This window comes from Drosophila arizonae, chromosome 2, assembly GCF_054131065.1.
Source record: "Drosophila arizonae isolate 15081-1271.41 chromosome 2, UAZ_ARI_1.0, whole genome shotgun sequence".
Classification (NCBI taxonomy): Eukaryota; Metazoa; Arthropoda; class Insecta; order Diptera; family Drosophilidae; genus Drosophila; species Drosophila arizonae.
In genome coordinates this window covers 27,695,291-27,720,301 of record NC_142922.1, presented here as the reverse complement: position 1 = coordinate 27,720,301, position 25,011 = coordinate 27,695,291, and the positions used below count along the sequence as shown (strand labels likewise).

The 25,011-nt window shown below is 37.5% G+C and overlaps 1 protein-coding gene and 1 long non-coding RNA gene across 10 annotated transcripts in view; one reads left to right on the top strand and one right to left on the bottom strand.

Annotated features, from left to right (window-relative positions):
* The window catches only part of LOC108612699 (diacylglycerol kinase eta), a 65,278-nt gene that overhangs the window by 22,686 nt on the left and 17,581 nt on the right, over nucleotides 1–25,011 (top strand). For all 9 annotated transcript variants that reach the window (XM_018005685.2, XM_018005719.2, XM_018005737.2 and 6 more), the window contains one exon: nucleotides 16,009–16,089. In XM_018005685.2, coding sequence (XP_017861174.1) covers nucleotides 16,009–16,089 — 81 coding nt within the window. The remainder of the gene's footprint in view (nucleotides 1–16,008; nucleotides 16,090–25,011) is intronic.
* Nucleotides 18,886–20,946, bottom strand: LOC149270687 (uncharacterized). The gene is made up of 2 exons (XR_016271649.1): nucleotides 20,218–20,946; nucleotides 18,886–20,131 (listed from the first exon to the last, which is right to left on the bottom strand). It is a non-coding gene; the product is annotated as an uncharacterized LOC149270687 (long non-coding RNA).

The window sequence follows — 25,011 nt, the reverse complement described above, 5'->3', positions numbered from 1 at the left end:
CCGTTTTTCCTATTCGGGGTCTTTTTCGGCAGTGGGTAAAATCGATGGCACAGCCTTGACGTGGGTGCCAGGTCACTTGGCAGCAGATGCATTGATTTAAAACAAAAGAGCATAACAGCACACACAGACACACACCCACACACACCCACACATGCTCACATATATATGTCTGTTTCTGCACACATTCATAACGATTATTCAGGCCAATTGTTGATTTTTATTCCAGCTATGTGTCTATATATAGAGCATGAACAATTGCGAATTGATGCAATCCATACAAATGCGTAACAAAGTTCATTGAACTTGCCTTAAATGGAATTTTATCATTGAGCCATAATAATCGGACAATTTATACAAGAAAGTCAAGCGATTAGCTGGCTTAGCTGTGAATATTTAGATAGATTATTTGTTATGTATATTGTGAAGTATTCATGTGGCAAGACGAAATGGCAAAGATTAGTCAATGAGGTTAGATGGGACACGATTAAATTGAAAACAATTTATTAAAGCGATAATTGCTACATTTATGATGCACAACACTTATTATAAATAAATAATCTTATTAAAATATTATTATTCAAATAGTACATATTCAAATATAATCTGATATATCAATTTAAATTATTTTTAATTAAAATCGCTGTTTAATCTGCCAAAAATTGAAAACTTGTTTTGTTGTTAAATAAAATATAGGCAGTATTGCAGTAATTAAAAAATAATAACCTATAATGAGCTCTGCAGATTGAATGCACTGATTACTCTAATAATATTCGGGCATGTTTTGGCATAATATATACAAGCAATAACGGTGCAGTGGGGAACTATTTATTTATATGATTAGTGGATAATTTTTAAAATTTTCATTTTTAAGTGTAATCGATTATTTATATTTCATCATGTCTCTTAAAAGTGCTTTATGTATGGGTGGCACATGCATATGAATTTTTCACTTGTTGCCTACAAACTTCTCTGTCACTGTGCCACGCCCACAATGTGTGGGGCTTGGATACACCAATTTTGGTTAGTTCTTAGAAAGGCCTTAGGCTAACAAAGCATATAAGGAATTTGAGCCACGCCCAATGAGGAGTAGTTCTTAAAAAGAGATTAGGGTAAACATAACTGCAAAATTACGCTCCAAAACTGAGAAAATGACAAGGATATGTCACACCACCACTTTAGACTCATCGATAGAGGAGCAGCAACTCAACGACACATTTATAAAGTTTCTAGCACTTTGCAAATGTAGGAGATATAAACTTTTGAGGCTTTTTTCTCCATTGGGAACAGAGCATAAAATTTGTATGCCTCGTAGCATATAAACTGAGTCATTAGCCCAACTGCTGACCAGCTGATGCTAACGCCTGTTTAACTGCTGAAAGATGTAAGTGGTTCAATGTTTAGGGAATATTACACACAAATGTATATATACATATATATTATGGAGATATTAAAATATGTTCACTTATTAATAAACGCACTCCACAAAGTTTCTTTCGTGGTGTCAAACTTATTTGCGATGCTGCCAGCCAACAGATGGCGCTAGTTTAATTCAGCATAAACATTGACAACACATGTTGTCTGGTGGCCTGCTTTGCATACGCCTTGTGCTTGTTGTCTCTTTATTAAGTTTTAGTGCCAAGCATGGGCATAATTCGGGCCTAAATTCTACGGCCCTTGACTCGCCTAATGAACTTGTTTATTTGCAGCACGTGTACTGAATGAAAAGCCTTGAGAGAGTGCGTTTCACACAAAGAGAGAGAGAGAGAGAGAGAGAGAGAGAGAGAGAGAGAGAGAGAGAGAGAGAGAGAGAGAGAGAGAGAGAGAGAGAGAGAGAGAGAGAGAGAGAGAGAGAGAGAGAGAGAGAGAGAGAAGTGAGTGTATAACTAGTAGATATGTCATGTATGCGTGACAGTTTCAACTTATATTTCTATATAGCTGCAGCTATTGAATACGACGTGACGGGTCTCAAACAGAGCTAGAAAAAAAACCCCTGCTCACACACATACACAAACACCACACACACGAATACTAGACCTGATGATGTTGCTCAAGAGAGATGCGCACGTAGCTGACATTGAAAACAATTTTTTCATTTTATATTTCCCATTTGACTGCTTGCTTTCTTTTTGTTTTTGTGTACATTTTCATATTTCAACGTTTGAATAGGAGGCCAACGATTATGTGGCTTTGAGGCCAACACGGACAGTTGAAATTAATGCTGTCATTTCTTGCGCAGCACCTCGTTTCGTCTAAGCCAGCGCACCTTGAGGCTGGATATAAGTTGGAGACACAGCACAATTTTGAATTAATATAATTTATCATGCTTATTTGTATGCTGATCTATTATTAATTTTAATACCTCAAGATAGATGCGATGGAAGAGAGAAATGTGTACATTCCATTTAGTTTGGCTGCAGGCATGTTGACAGCTAGATATATCCCAGTGTCCTCGTCATTGTCATAAGTATCACACTCACACGCACACATCCTGCACATCCGGGGGAGGGGGGAGGAGACACGTTGGCAGCTAGCTTGTTCCGCTATATGCTTCCGCCTGTCTAGGCAAAAATAATCGGAGCTACGTTTTATGCTTCCCTCTACGGATCGAACTGTTTTGCGTGCTGCATACAAACGACAGATTAGTTGAGGGCCCCAAGCGTTAACAAGACGGGGGGTTCTTGTGGTTCGAGATGCGGCTAAGACCTTCTAGATGTTATCAAGGGCGCAGGTTAAGCAGGGGCGCGGCCAGGCCAGGCTAGGCCAGGACAATTGACCAGCTATGCCTGTATAAGTGTGTGTGGCTGTGTGCGCGCCCCATTGTGATGTATATCAATAAGTATACTTATTCGGTTATTGGCAGTTGACAACGCGTGGTATGCGTAATATTTCGCTTGAGCCATTAAATTGCTGTCAGACTGCTGCGCCACAAAGTTTGCCCTGTTTGCGTGTTTTCCACAATGGCCTGTTACGTTTATTGTGCACAATTATTTATCTGATGCCAATCACATTTGAGCATATGACAACTGTGAGCCTGCCATTCGCAGACAAAGTCTTGTCTTTAACTTTTGCTAACATTGCCTTTCACTTTTGTCATTCGAGCCGGGATAATGGCATGTCCAGATCGCATGCTGCTCTTTAGAAATAAGCCTGAGTCCTAACAAATAGCAAATGCGTATTTTTGCTTAAGCCTTTGTGACACTTAATTACTTCTTACGCTTCCCTCAATGCGAAGACGTCAGCTAAAATACTTAGCCAGGACTTCTTGGGATGCCAAGGCACGTGGCTCCCATGCACACTTGCTTAGCCACTGTTTCACACATTATGCAGCACTTGGCTCGTCCGAATTTGCATTTTGATTGCACCACATATTGGACAAGTGGGGCTGACTCCGGATGCAGCTCTACTTAGATAGCATACACTGCGCATCTTCCATATCTCTTCAAGTAAATGCCAGCCATGACTTTCTTATTTTCTTGTAAACAAATATGCAAATGCAATGGGCTGACAATCAACTAAGTAAACTAACGCTCAGCGCTGATGTAGATGAATTTCATAAATTATATATATGCGACATGAGCAGCAGATCAGCCGCAGCTCGGCTGCACCGGCAGTAGCCCACGTGAATCATATAAGTATTTGCTTATATAAGTGCTGTAGGCATATAATATATACATGTATATATTGTAGTATGGGAAAGCGAAAAGCCATTTCACATGCATACATGGCCTCAAGGGTACATTTGGCTAACAAGCGTACTAAATGTACTACAAAAGCGTTGACGGTTAACAGTTGACGGTTGACGTTGACAGTTGAAGTGCTCAACAACACAAGTGAAGAGCCGTGTGTGAGTGTGTGTGTGTGTCTGACATGGCTTCTGCGACATTCAGATGGCGTAGAATACAAAAAATGTCAACATTCGACATTCCAAAAAACTATTTCGCCACCTGACTTTCAGCTTTAGGAAAATCATGGAAAAAAGCGAAAGTGTAAAGCAATTGATATGAGAGATCATGTTGATTCCACGACAGACCTTCACTTCCATATCCACATCAAATACACCTCGAGCGATTGCTGCATTTCGGAATTCTCATTGCATTACCCTCGCACCTACCTTCCGGTCGAATGGGCAGTTGCTTCTGAAGGCGAATGATGTTTGTGCATTGGGCGCCCGCATGCCGGAAATGAAAATGCGGCGCTGTAATTGAGGCATGTGCCAGCATCGCACAGCCCTCAAGGCGCACATTCAAGGCCACTCTTGTAGCACACATTTGCGGGCAGACTAACAGCGCCAGCAACGTGGCGCAGCCGAGGCTAAGCAATCTAATTGTGAGTTATGCCCCACCAAACCTGACATTTCACCTTGATGAATGCTCGACGGGGACATGAGACATGAGCTGGCCGACGGTAAAACAAATGCGCAGATCCACTCATGCTCAATCATGTAGCAAATCAGCTTCTTCTTCTTCGTCTGAGCAGCGGTCAAATGTCATATGCTATTCTAAATATTTGCATCACCCATATAAATTAAACATTTCTACGAACTGCATTTGGCAATTTGATAAACTTTAGATCACAATAGCCATCCCAGCTCGCAAAAGCATTCCCAACATAACAACAACAATCAAAATCTCAACAATAGCTGGAGAGCTGGCTCTAATTTTCCGCTGGAATTCAGCCTTTGTGCTGGCACTGCGGTCCAGGTGGAGGCCGAAGCCTCTCGATGCCTGAAGCCTGAAGCAGTCTAATCAAAACTATTTCATTTAGTTAATTAACTTTTGCAGACGGCCAAGCTATTGTCAGCCATGGTAGTTTACTCTTGATTAAGGCTTGCCACTGCCAGGTAACTGCTATGCAACTTATATATAAATTCGTTTCTTTAAATACACATTTTAGTCGATTCAACACATTTATTTTGTTGTATTTATGCCCACTTTAATTTATTGTAAAACTTTTCGAGCTCACTCAAGCTCAAAGCCATTCAAAGCACAGAATGAAAATTTAAATAATACACAATAAGCTCCTGAAAAGGCAAAGAAGTAGAAATTTCTTTTGACGCCCAAGCAGAAGCAGCAGCAGCAGCAGCAGCAGAGAATGAAAAAAAAGGTTGAAATAACTTTGTAGCCTTAATTTGTTTTACCTGGGCCAAATGAATCGCTCGTGCGACAAGAGAATATTTAGGCCCCGAACGAAAGGCAAAAGCGGGCCCATTGAATTTGGCTAAGGAAAACGTTGCTTTATTTTCGCATTATTACGTTCGATGTGCGTAATAAGGAAAACGGGGAAATGACAAAAACAAACCTTTGCGAGGAGGCGATTCATTGACAGCCCAAAATGGGCGTCGAGTGACGCAGTCGGAGTGGGAGTCGGAGTAGGAGTCGAAGTCGGTGTCGCATGGTCAGCTTTCAATTATACGGCTATTTAGTAGAAGTCTGCGTCGTGACAGGCTCGTTGACAAGACAAACCTCCCTCCGACTGGGGCGAAATTGATTTATTTACTAAAGTATTCTCCTCTTACGAGTGCCATTTTTTATAAAGCGGCGTAAATCAATCAAAAGTGTTTTGGGCTACAAATTTGATCAGCTCTACTTTTCTTTTTTTTTTCATTTTTATTTTTCTCGTTGAACTTTTTATGTGCTTAATCATATTTCAAGTGTCCGAAATCAATTTATATCAACAGCATTAGATGCTCAAATTAAATTTAGTAAAGTGCGTCGGTGGTTCATAATGGCAACAGTTTATTAGAGAATCAAATTTCATAAAACTCATTTGGCCAGCGCTTAAAATTGGAAAATGGGAAAAGTTGCCGTGGCACAAGGTAAAAACAAAATAGAAACAACTATTAAATGAACCCTGCAAACTTTTGCATTTACATGCAAAGCAAGAACTGAACAGCATTTATTAGAAAGCCTCGAGAAGCTGAGCGGAGCACAGGCAGAGGGCTCCACCTGTAAAGGAGAGTTGGCCATGGAAACTAAAAATAACACTGGCGTTGCAACTTAATTAAATAGTTCTAGTACTTTGCTATGGGAACAAGAATGCAAAATTAAGCCAACTATAGAACAGCGTCTAAAAAAGAATATATATTGCTGGAAATATAGCTTGAGATGAGATCAAAGCACATAGGCATAGTGTATATTAATTTTCAATATAAATTAAAATGTACTCAGCTTTTACTAGATATTAAAAGCTGAGCTAAAGACAATTTATATAGTACCTAACGATAATTAAATATTCCTTGCACAGTTTTCGGTACAGAAATAAAGGAAAATAAAAAAATCCACATCTATTGACTCAATTATGAGATATGTTAGCCGTCAAACGTGTTTCTCAAAGTCCGTGTTTTTCCTCACACTGCGAAAAAATTCTGAGTACGACGTTATTGTAACTGACCTTCAACAAAGAACCACGATGCACGCAAACCTTTTAATTTTTCGGGTTTTCCGTGCTCGTTATTTCAAGACTTTTTTATTGAGCTCAATGCAGCAATACGTCTTTTGCGTATGTGTTGGTATATGAGGGCTGTGCTCGCATCGTAAGAGAGTGTGAATGTGTGTGAAAGTGAAGACAGTTTTCAAAGACTTTTTCAGTAATCTGTCTCTTACTGAGCTTCATTGTGCGAGCGTTAATCGAAAACGAAAACGGGAAAAGCATGAGTGCGCAAATGCTCAGAGGGAGCGAGCGAGAGCGAGTGAGTGTGTATGCTATCTTTCCGCTTATCTCATACGCAACGAGTTTGAATTCAAACTGTTAACAGTTTTTTGCGAGCAATGGGTCAAAACCATAGCTCTTTCATTAAAATTGATGTATATAAATATATAAATTCCCCCAGGCTTATATTTTTATAGCCTTGAACTCTCTAAATATTTTCAAAATTATCATTGTTGGAGTGGTGGCGTCATCGATAAGTACAAAGAACGGAATTTCCTCGTCTTTATTTGTGGGATGGTAGCTGTGCAGCTCGTATAAATCATATTATATGTAGTAAATATAGTAGTAGTGAGCGGGGGAGTGTACTCCGCGGTACGCTTAGTACTCCGAACCAGTAGGAGAACTGGTATTGGGGCTCTGTTATTAACAGAACGCTTGTAATAGCATAGCATGGTATGCTGCGGGAGTAGCGATTCTATTTAATGGGATCTGGCATTAACAATAATTTTAATTCTAACTTGAAATTGATTATACTTATATTATTCCCTCAGGCTATGCCTTAAGCTCTCTAATAAATTATTTAGTTAGTCCACATGGTGCGAGGCATTTTCTAGCCCACAGCATACTGATTGAAAGTTATTTAATTTGTATATGGAATAATAAACATGCTTGAAACGCAGAGCAAACTTTGAAAACCTGACACACGCGGAAAAAAATAAGGCAGATATAAAACGATGCATAAAGAGTGAGAGAAAAAGAGGGGGAGAGTGACAGAGTGAGTAGGCGGCAGTTTAGGCAAAGAGCTTGTCTAGGTATAACAGACGCGTAATCATTAACAGCTCGTTGATCCAGCTTAGGACCCGAAAGCTCAAATGCTTTTCAAACTGTTTGCCCAGCCCGCACATTTCTACCGCATCACGAACTCACAAACCTGAGCCTAAAGGTCCTGCTGCCCCGCCCCACTCGACCAACAAGGTGTTTGCAGACAGCCTCTGGCCTGGCTAAAGGCGACTGAGACTCGCATTGACGTGTTACGTTAAAGTTTACGTCTCTTACGTCGTTGTGGCCGTTTACGTGGCCTTAAAATTTATGCACGGCTTTATGATAAACATAAATCTCTTAGACGCCTTAAGATGATGCGTGCCGGCTACAGCTTTTGCAGCCATTAGTTGAGGGCCTTAAAGGATTTGTATATAATTTGGTTTATGTAGTTTTGATAAGGCGACTTTTATGAATATTAATTTTGTGGCCAACGTTAACAGAAATCTGATAATCAATTTATGGCCAGCCTAAAAACTTGCCGTTTATTTGTTTGCGTTGCCCAGAAATAAATTCGAGCGAAGTCAGCTACTGAAAGGCCGCACACAGCAGACGTAATTATATGTGACCTACATATTGGGATTAGGATCTTGTCAAAGTCAGCTGTAATTTGTTATTGACCACACAAATGGTATATTTAATGTAATTTGATTGAGCATAGGTATTAAGGTGTCCTGAATATGTAGAAAGTAATTAATAGATTTGGTAAACCGATTTATAGGTATATGCCAGTTGTTAATGAACGCTAAAGTAGAGCTTGAATATCATTTAATATTTACTTAAAATAATATAAAAAGTGAATTTAAATGAAGAGGTTTAAAATGTTGCCACATCGGAGCCACTCGAATTTTTTCATTTACAAAAAGTCGAATACTTTCCTTTATAAATGTCTGCAATCATGCTCTCGACATATCTGTTAAATTTTGCATTAGGCGCGAATCCTTGCCGAACCTGGCCAAAAAACAAGCAGAAAGGGATAGGAAACCCTTAACGTTTCTTCTGAATTTATAATGAATTTATAATCTGAGATGGAAGGCCTATGGAGCAGCGGAACTTTTACCCTTTATGCAAAATTAATGCGTATGTTTCGGGCATTTGGGAGCGCCTGCCAGACACTCCAAAAATATATGAGGACTACTGCCAGGAGGAGGCCGTCTGTGAATCGGACGCAAACACACATGGCCAAGTTTTGCGGGCTGTCAACTGCCATGGCGGCTGCCTGATCGCTCCTCATCGGATTTCCGGCAACGTTTTCTGCCTTTTATCGGGCTGCGCAGTGGCAGTTGAGGGCGGAATGGGCTGGAATGGGGCGGGTGAGGGGCGGAGCCACTGGCTAGATGGATGTACGGAAGCTAAAACATCATTTTATCAAACGCAAAAAGAGGTCATGTGTATTCTGTGTCGCTGCTAGGGAAATGTTATTTGAAAAATTGTTGTGCTACGAGTAGGGAAACTCGTTTTCACTTCGTTCGCTGCTGCCACAAAATGAGACTCATAAATTATGTTGCATAAATCACGGTGCAGCCGTTTCTATGTGGCATTGTGTGTATGTGTGTATATATATGTGTGTGTGTGCGAATTTGTTTTTTTTATAAAAATATCAGCAAGATTAAGTAATTAAAGCCAGACGTTTAAGTGGGCGAAAATGTGCTAAGTTTATGCAATTAATTGCGCTTAATAATAATAAAAAAAAAATTTTATATTTATATATAGCTATATGTTGTATATATGTGAGTTCATAAAGAATATTTGATTAAAATAGCGAATAAATAGAATAAGCACAAAACAAAAATGAATATATTAAGAAAGATCAGGCGTCAATCTGTAAGATGTTATATAGACATAATTTATCTTAGATGTGACATTGAAATAGAAGAGCTAAAGTACGTTTCTCGAATGAATGATTATACCAGAGGGAAACTGATAGAAAAACCTAATTTGTGAGCCAACTGAACTTGAGCAAATATATTATTCCAGCTGTTTTAAAACAGGTTTTGGAACTGCCTGAAACTTTATTGAGCTCTCAATTTTATTTCAATTTCAATGCAACCAAACAAAAATCTTCACAAAGCTGTTCAACGAATTTAGTGTATTAGATTAGCTCAAGGTTTTTAGTGAGTGAGAAAGACACTTTGAGTGCTTACAAAATTTTAAATGAAAGATTTCAAATGCTGTTCAAATGGCGTCAAAATGAAAACTTCAAAGCGGTTCTCCAGGAGCTGGCAAACGGCTAGGGCAGGAGGCGTGGGCCACAGCAAGGCCACTTCCATTTCACAGAACAAAGCACAGAAAGCCAAAAATCATCGGCCGCACTTTGCCCAATCAAAGTTGGCTTAAAAGCGTTTGTTACGTCCCAGGGCTGTTGCTGCTATTGTTGTTGTTGTTGTTGCTGCTGCTGTTGTTGAGCCCGAGGGCTGAAAACATGCGAGTAGGCGAGCCGAGAGCATATTTCTTTGTTAGCTGCCACTACTTAAGTGTTATTTATGGATTTTTATTCGCTGAATAATACACACACGCAACACACACATGCAGTTCCGTGCAAAGGGTAAAGTTGAATGTACGCCAGCTTGATGCGAAAGGTCCTTTAGACAAGAGCGCACACACACTCGACCCGCATAATACCCAAAGCAACGGCAATGGCAAATGTAGCTAAACATCTGAAGCTCAGGTCTATATATCACTTTTCGGCACCGTCGCAAAATTACTTATACAATGCTTATATATAACCCAGAGATATTGAAATTTAAAATGGACAGCAGCCTCTGGCTTGTTATCGCTGTTTTATTTCAATGTCTGCTGTGTGACTCACAAGGCGTATACTTAATAATGAATTTGTCTCTGGCGCGACACACTTGCATTACATTGTGGCACCACGGTCGACAGCAATTTATCACAATTATTGTCAGCGCATCGGCCTGAATGTCCCCATCGACAGATGTGGCCCCAAAACTGGCTCCAGCTGGAGCAGCGCTCACGACAGGACACAGAAGGCTCCTGCTTCCCCACTGCGAATTGCTAATTGACGTTGGATTTTCTTTTTGCCGTTTATGTCGTTTATATTTGTTATTATTTATTTATTTTTATTTTTATTTAATTTTTTCACATGAGCTGTCTATCGCCGTATTGATTGACATATTAATAATTTATCTACAAATCTCATTCAATTATCCATTTGCCTTAATGCCAAAAGTTTTTCTGACAACCGTATTTATGTTATAAATATTTATGGCTTCATATATTTATTATTTATGTAGGTATTTGTTGAAAGAACGAAAATATGCTGAGCTTTTAAATTAATCAAATATAAATACAAGTGTAAACACATTCATTAGAGGCACTCAGTTGTTCAGTTATTTGAGCCCTCGTTATGTTTGTTCCATCTGCATAGAAAACATACTTTTTATACCACGAAACCACCAGAAATTTCCATTTAAATTTAAATGTCATTCAGTTCTATATTTGTATGCGTTCTTCATTACTTGTGACCACAATTGTGCTCTTTGTTTCACGCTTCTCCTTTTGGGCTACACAAATATATTTATCTGCTTTGTCTGCGCTGAGAAACTCTTTCAAAGGGCCCAAATTGGCATTAAATGCTTCTTTAGGCGCCCTTCGGTTTGATAAATTGTGCTTAATATAGAATTTATAATTTGAAATGGTTTCGAAAGGTGCACAGTCACTGGAGTTTTGTATGCGTATTTAAATTGGACAGGAGTGAGCACAGGGTGTTCGTGGCGAACAGGGTGTGGCAAGCAAATATACATGTATATATATGTATGTACATAAATATTATGGCACATTAATAACTTGCTTGAGGGCCGCATTTAAGTGCTGGCCATTAGAATGTAATGCCATTAAAATGCCAACAATTTGGAGCCACGCAATTCTTGACACGCCAAATGAAATGTGACACGCCCAACGGGAGCCGCCTCCCTCAACTTGAATCAGTGGCTATCTGACTGCTGCTGCCGCTGCTCCTGCTGCAAATTAAACCCGAAAACTCAACAAATCCTTGAGGTGTGCTGCCTCCACTTGCTGGCATTTGAAATTGTTCCTCTTGGTAAGCGGCTTAAAGGCGCAAACGTACAACTTTTGTGGCACTGCTCAAGCAACATGATGCTCTGCTAGTTTTCGACAAAGTTTCTGCTGCTGCCAGCGCACAAAAGAAAAGAAAATGAGAAAATGGCAAAGGTCATTACAGAGAATGTTTTTAAATGTTGCATTATTTTTATTTTATTTTATTTATTTTCTTCTCGTATTCTTTATTCGAGCTTTGACATACATTTCAAATAAATAAAAACTAAAACTATAAACGAAATTTTTTATAAAGTTTGAGAGCGAAAACTTTCTATTTGAGTGCACTTTGGCGGCCAAGTCGAAGTTGGAGCAGTAAACAAATGTGTTTACTTCGACTTGTATTTAGATAGAAGATATATTCAGGCGAGGGTAAGAATTTATAGTGAATTATTAGCGAGACATCTAACCCTCAATTTGCCTTGTGAATATTTTGGCACCGCAATTAAATTGAATGCGCCGTGGCTTAAGCTCAAGATACAGTATTTAAGAGGCAGCTCGACTTCTCGTATTGTACGTCATTTTGAATATATTATGCTCAATTAGTTTGCTCGCACCGCTCAACTGGCGGGTCAGCACATTCTGTCTGCTGCCTATACTCGGCCAGCCTTTCCTTATTTCTTGGCCACCTTTCCACGCGTAATTCCCGCTGAAATGTGTGCGCCATTAAGTGATTTCGCATAAAAAAAAAAAAAAGCCAAGGGAAAAAATTAAGGCGAAAAAAGTCTGCCCGAAAAGTAATGCAAAGAAATTGATATGAATGAGCAAAAGTTTTCTGCAAGCTGTGGCAAAGTCGAAGCCGGCAAAAAGGGACGAAAATAAGTGGAAAATGTTGCTTCATCTTCTTCGTTTGCTTATTATTCTTCTTCTTATAAATCTACATCTGGGCTGGCGGACTGGACGTCGAAAAGTGCGCAAATTAATGATTATGCCACACTGTTTAGCCCCCGTCTGAGGTGTGTATGTGTGTGTGTGGGTGTGTGTCTGTGTGTGAGGAAATCTCGGCATAATGCAATCAAAGTTTTTCACCTCTAGGGCTTATTGCCTTGCCCAAAAAAAGAAAATGAAAAAAAGTAATGTACCAATTTGCTTAATGTGTTTGTGATTGACCTGCGAGAAAATCCCAAACAATTCCGAAGAAATTTCTAACACCGAGTTCATGTTCCATTCCCAAAGGTCAAAAGGGATCCGCCAATCGAAGCGCAGCACAAAAAATAACTGAAATGAGCAAAGTTTAACTAGTTAATACCCTGGGGAGTGATGAAACGCGCATCACTAGAATCTTGTTCAATTTTTTATTTTTACAATATTTTACAGTGACCTTTTTCTTACGTAAAGCTCGTTTTTAGGTAAACCTCTTTAAGAATCGAAAAATAATAATAAATAAATGTAGCCAGAGTCAGAGCTTCTAAAACATGCTTGACGAAATCTGAAGCATAGTTAGAATACCCTTTATAATATTTCTCAGACTACGGGGTATGTAAGTAATGCGTGAATATATTTATATCTATATTTATTAGACTCAATAGATTACAGTTAACATGTTACAATTCTATCAATATAATCTCTTTATTTGCGAAAATACATTAATAAATTATATTTACGTCCCGTTCAAAAATCCATTAGATAAATGAATGCAACGTAATATAATATATAATAAATAAAGTAGTATAATAATAAATATTACAAATATCTTTACATATTTATGTATATCACAGATTCTTCAATTTTTAATATGCCGTCGCTCGCTATTTCCTGGGTGTAAAAAGGCGGTTTCTTTTATTTGAATTGGCATTTCATGCCTGCGTCTGGGACGCTTAAACAGTTTGTTTGCTTTTTAATTATGCGTATTTATTTATTGATTTCTTTTGCATTTTACACTTGAGCCACATTTACCACAGACACACACACACACATACAACATCAACAAAGGCAAACAAATACACCGGGGCATATTTGCTGTCGGTCTCATAATGATGCCAGCGAACTCCAATAGAGCCTGGCAAAGATTTATGTAAGCCGTTCGAGTGGAAAATGTCTGAGCTCAAGGCAACGAGCAAAGAGCAGCGTTCAGCGCGAGTCGAGCGACTCCAGCGAACGGCTATCAAAAGTTTGTTGAGCGCAAAACGCTTCCAGAAATTAAAGCTGCAATTCGATGTCAATGACAAAAGCAAGTGGAAGAGGCAGAGGAAGAGGAGAAAACGCTCTCCACTTGGCGCAGTGCATGTGAAAAGCTCTTGAAATCCTTGCTGATTTTTAACGATTTTTCCGTCATCAGGCGAAGAAGCGTTTAACGATTCACTCAGCCAACTCCTTGCTGACTGCTTGACTGACACTGACAGTTTGCTGCTTCGCACTTTTTCCTGCAATTTTCCAAATTGCTGTCCATTACACACACACATACACACGCACGTACACATATACACAGGCACGCACATACGTATTCGTATAATTATTATAATGCTCACTCTGTTGGATTAAGCTGCTTCTGCTGTTACCGCTGCCGCTGCCGCTGCCGCTGCTCCTTCTGCGCCTGCTTCTGCCTTTTCGCCCCCGGGGAATCAAGACATCCACGGTTTGAGCGATTGCTGAGTTTTCAATCAATTATGTTCATTAGGATATCCGTTTACATTGCCATTTATTGACGCAGCACACTTAAGCCCAGCTTATAGCTGAAACAAAGAAAGCAATACTGATCCAAAGCGTGGGAGTTGTTTGCAATTATATTGTATATTAATAATTCGTGCACATATTTATTTAATGGCTTTAAAAGTCTGTTCAGCCAGAAAAAATTAATAATCAGCAGCAGAATCGCAAACTTAATTTGTAATTATATGTTTACACAATTTCCTGTTGTTGACAGTTTGATTAAAAAATAAAAGGGGTTGAAGCTCGACAAAAAGCGGATTAACGAAAGCCGTGTGAGCAAAGGAAATAAGAAAGGCAATTTGAGTTCTACTCAGCGGCAGAATCGACTTGGGATACAAAATGCTCTAAAATTGTTTCGCATTTACCTTACTCTCACTACTAGGAACTGCACTGAGGAATATTCACACACCCCTTGAAGATATTGAAATATGCAAACACTGAAAGCCTCAAAGTCACAAATTCTTGTGAAATTTCCGTGAACTGTCCATTAAAAATACCAATAGAAATAAATTATGCAAAGCCTGCGAGCTGTTATCAAAAAGTATAAACCAAAAGAACACAAATATGGGGCAGAAGTGAATAAAACAAGTAAGAGTGCTCTAGTCGAGACTGCTCGACTAGGGCATTCCCCTGAACCAAGCAAAGGACACGAATAAATATGTCAATTTTCAAGTCTCTAACTCAGATGACTTACGAGAATCATCATTCATACGGACAGACGGAAAGACAAAGCTAAATCAATCGAATGCCCTTCTCAAGCAGCATAGACTTCTGCCTGCATAGAGTTTTTCAAAATTATTATACCCTCATATTAAATTTTCAATGGATGTAATAAAGATACTAGGTATATAGCCAGAAGTATGCACACATAAGAGGTCTAAGCACGCATGGCGTATGCGCAATATTCAATTCAACCAGCCGCACAAAGTTGAGAAAGCAAATAAAAGTGAACAATACAATGGAAAACTATAATTTGGACAAAAAGTTAAAAAGCAAACAAGTCTCAAGTATTAATCAAAATGGAATGAATTGAAGGAAAGAAGAAGAAGAGGATTGGGTGCTAAGGCATAAGTTTGCATGCTTCAGAGTTCTTGTTAAAAAGGTGTGGAAAACTTTTGAAGAAAACCAATTTCCAATGGAAGAACGGTTTTGTGTATGTAATCCTTGGCATAAGTTGTTCGATTCAGTTTTCCATTGTCACACTTCCTCTATTATATGGCACATAAAGAAAAAGAGTTGCTTTTGTTGTCACGTAAATGCGCGCGTATGATTGTGTGGGTGTGTGTGTGTGTGTATGTGTGAAACATTTCAATTTCCGTAAGGACTGCCAAGTATGCGTATCCTTCATATACATACATATATTTATATGTATTTATACAACAAGGCCAGCACGAAAGAGAAAAATAACAAACAATTTGCCGCTGGGTTCTCTTTTGTGTATTTCATTAAGCGACAAAGCAAGGTCCAGAAAGCAAAAGAAAACCAAAGACCAGCGCAGACAACAGAAGCTGAAAAAATAACAACAATCTAGAAAGCAAAATGGAGAAAGAGTCGACTTGGGCACGTTGCCAAGCTACATTTATGCGTCCATTTCCACAGCAGATTTCATGCCTCAAGAAAACGCATGCCAAATGTTAAGGTCTGAGGAATATTTAAGATTTTATTTACATTTCATTATACTAGTAACATATTCATACTCTTAATAAATTCAATTCATTTACGACTTAATGTCATTTAATTAAATTAAGCTCGTATATTATAATTAATTTAATCAAAATACATTTTAATGAATTTTTGCCTTCTTTGTCTTATTTGCAGTGCGATGTATTCGATGAGATTGATCTATCGGAACTGTGTTATTTCGAGTGCAGCATCAAGAACGTAAATCACAGCTTTCAGGTAAGTTTCACATCTGATCTGTTTATATAAAGCCAAATCGAATATCCTATATATATTTTTCCCTTCTGCTGCGAAAATTAAACCCAGAGCAAGGGAGTGAGCATATTTGCCCATCAATATTGACATGGCTTTAGTTTATCTAGCTAAAATATGTATATAATCAAGGCATATTGTCCCATCAATATTGACATTGCTTCATGGTTATCCATAAGAAAAATTCGTATATAAACTAAACGTCATTTTAATTGTCATATTAGCAACTTTTATAAACGGCAATGTAAGCCGATGTGTTCAGGCTATAAATAAAAGTTCTCATGTTCTCTCCCATCTCCCATTTCAACTAGCTAACTGCGCCCGTTCTAATACAAGAAAATCGTTAGCTGCCACAATTTTTCTATTTTATTCATTCCCAAAATTGATGGCAGCTATAAATTGCTTTATTCTCGCACTTATTACGAATTCCTGGCTGTGTAGCTAAACAACACCTGCCTTTGTTAGTCACCTTCCCAGCTCAAGTTATCGTCTCAGTTGTAAAAATTTAATTTGCTAACTTTTGACACTGGCGTCACATACATATATATTTTATTAGCAGCTTCTGGCCGCAATTAAATCTTCGACTTGCTTTTATGAGGCCAACAGTTGTACAAATTGCTCGACTTGAATGATTCAAGGGCCAGTTGCGAGACTCTCACCATATACTCAACGTGTGCTCAACTTGTGCTCGTTGCCACGAAGTGTGAAGAGATGAAAGGCAGCAGTAAATAAGCGGTACACCTTAGAGACGGTCTATGGACTGTCTCGTCAAACAAGGCATAACGGAGCTCATTTCCTGTTTGCCATTGTCTGGCCTCACGCAAATATTGTTGGCTGTTTTTCGCTGTATTTTTCTTTGCTGAGATGGAAGAGCATCCCCTAACGCCATCTTATCCCTTTATACACCCAATTACAGACGGAGCAGCTGCGAAAAGGACCCTTAGTCCTACACTGATACCAGTACGAAACCAAATGCAAATACCATCGATATTAGTTGTCAGAAACAAAGCAAAATGTTTGCATTTGACGCGCTCTGCATGCCAAATTAGCATAAGCAGCCCAGGGCCCCATAGACAGCTACTTATTTCTGCTGTAGCATACTTATAAGCCAGTCAGACAGATCTAACCTCTATAAGACCTATGCTCAAGCCAGCATATCGAGCCGAAATATTTAAATTTATATTACTTTATACACGAATGCGCAGCATTTGATGCGCAAAATTAGCGCATTTATTTGCTGGGCTTTCGCCAAATGCCACCCACGTTTGCCTGCAGAATTCTGATACCCTGTGAAATTGAAAATCATATTGTGAAGAGGCTGACAACGTCTACAGTAATCAATATATGAATAAGATTTGAATAAATATCTGCTATATAAATAACTTTTAAATTTGAAAAAAATATTTAATTCGTAATATGATTAATTATAATATATAATATATATATATATAATTATAATTAATTATATATAATTATATAATTATAATTATATTACAATAAATAATCTAACAAGAAAATAGTTAAATTCTAAGCTTACTCTTTATCAAGCTGTCTGCCTACAGGGTGTTTGCAAGTCTGGCTTACTCAATTAAATTATGTTTCACTTGTCGTTTCTGTACCATGATAAAAGTATGTATAAGCACATACTAATATATATTTTGAAATTTAATCATAAATTTTCTAACCTGGGCTCAGGATATATAACCGCAAGTCTTTGCGCCAACAAACGGCTTTTGCCGCAATTTATTATTCTCTTTTATCGGTTATATGGCAAAGTAGCTGATGCTCCTGCTCCTTAGGTGTGAGAGCTTCTAGGAACGGGTTGACTCAAAAGAGTTCCAGCATGTGGCCAGAAATGAAAAGTTAAGTGCTTACGCATGGATAAATCGAACATTTTCCTAGGAGCAAAATAAATATCTGTCTTTAAATTTTAAAGTTTAAAATATATATAACGAAAAATTAAATAACAATATATATATAAATATAGTAAAAAGGAATCAACTGTACTGAACAATGTTATATATTGTATCACATAAATGCATTTTACATTTATTATAAAAAATAACATATTCGAATATGAATACATCTGCATCCAGTTTTATTTATTGATGGCTCTATTAAATATATCAATATGCCATTTCCACATCTCATATTTTGTGCAATAAATACCAATATATTGGATGCAACATGTCAGTTATTATCAATGAATACAAATTATTTTTTGGAAAAAACAGAAATGAATGTTCAATTAAAATGATTTTGATGTCAGCCACCTGTCGACATGTGTGCATAAAAACTATTAAAATGAAGGAAAATTATCCACATTTGCAGCACTTTTAATGCCTGCTGCACGTATTAAATGGATATACGAATAAAAACATGAGTATTTCTTCAGGCTTTTTGTGCGCGCTATTTATTGAAACTATATTTTAAAACAACAAATTCCTACATAATAATGTGCCTGAGGCTATTCTTAATGAAAAATTTGTTAAATAACGCGTACTCAATGAAACTATTTTTCATGCAATTAAAGTGTCAAAAAATATATTTCGACTCAAATAAAATTAGTTAAAAACTATTTATTTATATGGGCACCTTTATTTTTAATCAATTACTGCATACAAAAGTGTTGTGTTTAACATTTTTTAAATTTAAGAGTACAGGACACACTGTCATTTTCTACTTAAATATAATAATACTAGCTGGCCCGGCAAACGTTGCATTGCCCTCTATATTATTTCTAGGTAAAAAATTGTTGAAAGCTATGTTGTTCAGGCTGGGATACACTGATAAATTTATTAATCGGATTTTCATTCAAGCACCTTGTTGTAAACGACATTCTTCGTTTTTTGGTCGGGTGCAAGAACAAATAATGCGGATCGTTTGCCAACACGTGAGCATGCCACGTACAATTGACCATGAGAAAAACACGCATTTTCTAGATTGAGGCCACAAATAGTCAAAGATTGGCCCTGTGACTTGTTGATCGTCATGGCGAAGGCAAGACGAAGCGGGAATTGAATTCGTTTAAATTCAAAGGGCATATCTGTTGAGCTCATCGGAATCCTAGAAATAAGAACTTCCTCATCTTTAAATTTTCCTTTGAGTATCAACGCGTGAATCACATTGCTCATCAGTTTTCTTATCACCAAACGCGTTCCATTGCACAGTTTTGGTTGGTTTAAATTTCTAAGCATGCAAATCATGGAGAATTGCTCTTTTCATAGCTGTGTTCATTTCTTGACGCCGGTCAAGTTGTTCTTCCATATTGCCCATGAAGTATATTTGCAAGAATTTTTGCTGTGCATCTTCAATAGGTTGCAATGATCCAATGCGATGGCAAATCTGGCCTTGAATCTTTAAATTCAAAGCCATAGTTATAGTTATATTTACAAACACTATTTACAGAAATCTAACAAACTACATTATTCAAAATTTTTTTTTTGGCAGTCATAGAAAATAAAATTTTTAACGTAAATTACCTTAAATATCCGTCTCCAATATTTTCCGCCCCAAATTATGTCATTTGGAAACAGGCATTGTATTTTTGAGTGTTCGCTAGAAAATGTGATTCTAGTGTTTCGCCATAAAGCAGGGAACGCAATGGCTATGGTGACCGCTAATGGCAATGTCACTTTACCACTAAGGCAGCACAAACCGGGCGTTTCACCAGCAAACTTCAATGCGCCACAATGCTAGCAAACAACGTCCATTGGACCAATGCAAACTAAACGATTCAAGCTGTAATCAATGGTGCAATCATATCGAAACGCTGCTCGATTCAAATCAATCCTTGAACCATTTCTTATTGCCATTTCACGGGCTGCCTCTCTTTGAGAAGCACGAATTAAGGCCCTTCTTCCCTGGGTACTAACGCGGAGCCTTTCTCGGGCGATTTCTCGCTCTTCGTCAGATAATTGACTCGCGCTATTCCGTTGCCTAATTGCATTATGGGTCCGCCGGGAAAGATTAGATCTTCTAGGACGCGGCATTTTTATTAATAGTAATACTGCCCTCGCACAAAACCATATAAAACAATCGAGAAATATAAATATAAATAATTTACACAAATTTATGTTTGAGACAAACAAATACCTGAACTTTCGAGATATTTAGCTTTTGTAAAAGTCCAAAAATACAATTTTTAATAATTAACTTTTTTTTTTTTAATTTCGAATTTTGAATTTTTTATTTATTTTTGATTGTTAGGTTTTAATCTTTTGATTTTTTTTTTAAGTTTTGCAGATTTTTGATTTGAAATATTTATAAAGTTTAAAAGTCCGAAAATATAAAAAGCCAAAAATACACTTTTTAATAATTACCTTTTTTTTTTTTTAATTTAGAATTTTTAATTTTTTATTTATTTTTTGAACAGTCAGGTTTTAATCTTTTGATTTTTTGCAGATTTTTGATTTGAAATATTTTTCCTTTTGATTTGAAAATTTTTTTTTTTTTTTTTTTTTTTTTTTTTTTTTTTTTTTTTTTTTGAATAGTCAGGTCTGCTCGAGGTCAGGAGACCGTAGACTGACTGACTACATTTGTTTATTTACTTCTACACTATTGTCAAAACTGTCACTGTTACCAAGCCTACTGGGTATAAAAAAAATTTGAACATTTGGGGAAAAAACCACGTTTTTCAAGTATTCGGCAAATTTTTTCAGTATTTTTAAGACCCTATACTAAACTCGTTGCGGAGACAAATCCAACAAATCAAAAACCATGAAAATTGGTTCAGCCCAAATCAAGTTATAAGCAGTCTTCACTTTTACACAACTTTCTTTTATATATATAGATTTTTATAATATGGAAATTGATTCTTTAGAGTATAACAGAAATATGGGCAAAAATGTAAAAATTTAAAACTACTTAAATAGATGTTCAAAGTGCTGTAAACTGAGGCTACAAATTTGTAAGAGATAAGCAGGCACGTGCTTACTGCATCCAGCTTCAAGCTTCCAACTTATATATGTGTTGTTGTTGTCGTTGTTGGTGTCGTTGTTGTGCTAAGTGCTCTGTTAACAAGTTCTTTGCGGTCTCCGATTGCCAGCCGTTCAAATGGGAGACTCCGCACAATGCCACCTAAGACCCAGCTGACGGTTGTGTTTGCTGAATGAATGTTGTATCATCTATTTGTCTGCAGTCGTGTGTGACTGCATGTGTGATTGCACGTGTGACTGCAGGTGCTTATTGTGCGAGTGTATGTTTACAATTTCTTCCTTTATGCTCAGCTTATAGTGTGAGCAAATAAACAAAATAGTTTTCTTTGGTATATCCGATGTTTGCCGCCAGCTGTGAATGCTCCCAAGTAGAGCTAGACATGTCTGAAATGTTCATGCTTCAAAGTTACGGCTATTGCATGTATTTTTAACATTTATCCCATTTACTAGCAGTTCTCATTCAAAAATTCCTTGAAAATTATTATAAATCATTGTTTTGAAAATTTCATTTAGAGTCGAATATTAAAATAATACAAATATATATATATATATATATATTTTTTTATATATTTAATTATTATATATTATATTATTCGTATATTTTTTGTGTGTTATTTATTTTTATTTTATTTATTATAAGTTTGACAAAATTATGATTTATGCATAATGATATTCTTCTATAGGCATATTTATAGTATATGATCTATATTAAAAAATCTATTTTGATTTTTAAAAACTATTGAATATATTTTGATTATGTATGTATATAAAATAAAGACGCCAAACATCTGCACTACCTTAGCTTATCTAAAACTCGAATGCCTAAACATGTGAAATATCACAAAAGTTCAACAAAATAATCTGTGCTTATCTTGGCATGTCAACAACTGTCAACTGAAAAATATGTAATTTATCATAAGAAATTCATAACAAAATAAATCCAATCAGTATAATTGGATTCTAACCAACGGCTGTCTGCGAAATTTGACATGCAACAACTATTCGAAGCTAAGCCAGAACCAAAGAACCAAAAGCGAAAGCCAATTTAAAAATCACTCTCGAAGTTCTGACAAATATTTCTCTCACTCAAGTCATCCGTAATTAACAAAAGCCCAATTTTGACAGAGCTCAGGCCAAACTTTGAAGCGTCAGGGCTCTCTTGTTGCCACTGTTGTTGTTGTTGTTGTTGATTTGAACTTTTTGGCAGGCATGTTGTTGCTGCTGACGCTCAATTAGAAGTTTAACAAATATTGCGCATTACGTATACGCCATGATGTGCGGCGGCGCAATTAACAGACGCCGCTCTTATTTTATTGTTACACAGCCAGCAGCTGCCACCGCCCTGCATAATTGATGTAGGCGCCCTGGGCTCAGACATTCGCAACACTCACACACGCTACCATTTCGAATGCAAAGGCAATCAATCAGCTTGATTGACTCCGACAATTTCGCATACTTCAGTGCCTCGCACATACAGATATGTATGTGTGCATTTGTACTTGAAAAGCGAACGCTAAGTGCTGGCTGTAAATTATATTTTAATCAAGTGCCTCAGCTGTGGCTTCTTGCAGCTGATTGACAGCCAAATTCAAATAGTTCAGCTCGCAAATACTTGGGAATCCAATTCAACATAATTAAAGTCATCAAATATTGCTGGCTGCATATTAGCTGGATTACATTATGGCATAATGTAGTTGACAGGCCCTAATTATAATGCTTTTCAAATAAATTCATTGAACAAAGCAAACAATCAGGGAGCCAAGCGAAAGTCAATTTCCAGCCGCTGAGCACATTTTTGGGTCCATTCGCCTTTTCTAGATGAATGTGGAAAAGTGAAAAACTTGTTCACAATAAGAGATTTGTTAGCTTGATAAAAGGAGATTTGTTGGCTCGAAGAGCAGAGTGAGCGGGGCTGCCAGAAAAGGTTTAGAAATTTGATTCATGAATGGAAAGGCTCAGACTTGGTAAAAGCTTTTATTCTAATGAATAATTTCTCACTCAACCCAAAATGAAAACGAATTTTTAATAAATTAATGTGATGAAAGCAAAGTTATTCCAAAACAAAGTTTATTCAGTTTACATAAATTTCCATATGATGGACCTTTCAATTATAGATATACTCATGTGTATATGTGTACTGCTATTATATTAATATCAGCAGCATCTTAATTGTAGTTGAAGTCGATTACAAAAGTGATTCATGAGTGCAAGGGCTAAAGTTAATGAAAGCTTTTACTCTAATGAAAATCATCACAAAATTTCCATTAAACCAATTAAAAAAAAAAAAAAAAAAAAAAAAAACAAGTAAAGTTATACTCAAACAAATTCAATAAAGTTCGCTGACTACAAATCAATTAATTTGATTATTTCTTCTGTTCTATATTCGAAAAATAATCAAATAATATTCTTGAATATTTCATTTTATATTTGTTGCATGCCAACTTTATTCATTTCATTTATTTCGCAGACGCTTTCTGAAATCTCTTCCACTCACACTGAAATTTATGATTTTCAATTTATTGTGCCATAAATTTCAATTTCGATGTGCATCTATATATCGCCCCCACTTATATGCATAAGGGCATGTTCACACGCTGATTTCCATGAAATTCGTTGAGAACAAAGCGCTGGAATTATTAGTTCCTTAAACGCTTGGCTAGGGGCAAACCCGCGGCGCCGTCCCGCGGTGCCGACAGCAGCTGGCGTATATGAAATTTGAAACAATCATAACAAGAGAGCAAAGGAGAGAGAGAGACGTGGGCACGCCTTCTTTATGAGTTTAGCACGGTGCCAGGTAACACACACATACCCTCGTGCCCTTGAACTTTGAAATTTAGCTGAAATTCATAAAAGGAAACTGTATATAAAATGTTGTCATGCGCTTGAAAACGCTGTGCATACTGCGGCACAAGGACTTACAGGACTGTTTTTTCTCTCATTCGGTCTTGATACTCAGTCTGGGCTTTGATATTTAGCGCAAGTTGAGCTTTTCAAATTTGTTGCTCTGCTTTTAAATCTTAAACTGGCAAATGCAAATCGAGCTTTCAGATAAAAACCTGTAAATATTTATGCTTGTAGCTCATACGCCACGTGTTACGTTTTGACAGCCTCTTTCGTTGCGTCATAAAAAGTTTTATACATCAGCTGTATATGACTGTAACTGTGAGTGTGTCTGTCTGTCTGTATGTGTGTGTATGTGTGTGTTTTGGCGAAATAGCCGACGGCCATTAAAATTTCAAAAGTAATTTCGACATTGCGCTGGGCGGCTCAACGCGATAATGAAAAAAAATATATACATATATAACGATATATATGTTTATATATGTGTGTACATGCAAGAAACGTGTGCGTGAACTGGGGAATACAGCGAACAGATACAGATACAGAGAGAGATGTGCTCATCAATGTTCAGATGTGGGCTAAAGTATTCCAATATCATTTCGTTTGGCCTGCCCATCCAGAGCCCACCACCGCCGCTTCTCAAGCGCTGTTCGGGGACAACTCGGCGTATGCGTAATGTGGCTGTTGCTTCTGCTGCTGCTGCTACTTCTTCAGCTGAGAGTGCTCCAACTCATGAATATTTTGGGGCAAAATGATGCGTGGCAGCCGGGACCGATGGCAATGTACTCCCCGTCTTCGGCGTAATGAATTCTGACAGCAGCTCCAGCTCAGGCATGTTTTTGTTTGTTTTTTTGATTGGAGTGCACAGCGAGTGGAGCGCACCAGGGCTTGTGTCTGCAGCCGGAAGCTAAATACAGTTATACTAACATTTACTGCCACAGATGGGATAAGCACACACACACACACATACATATATACACATACACTCGATTGTAATGCCACGGCGTCTGAGCTGAGTGGTGGTCCCAAAAAGCAAAGCGGATTTTGCCCGAAATTGAAATACTTTAAAAACACAAATTAGTTGCAATTCAGCTGTGAACAAGAACAATAT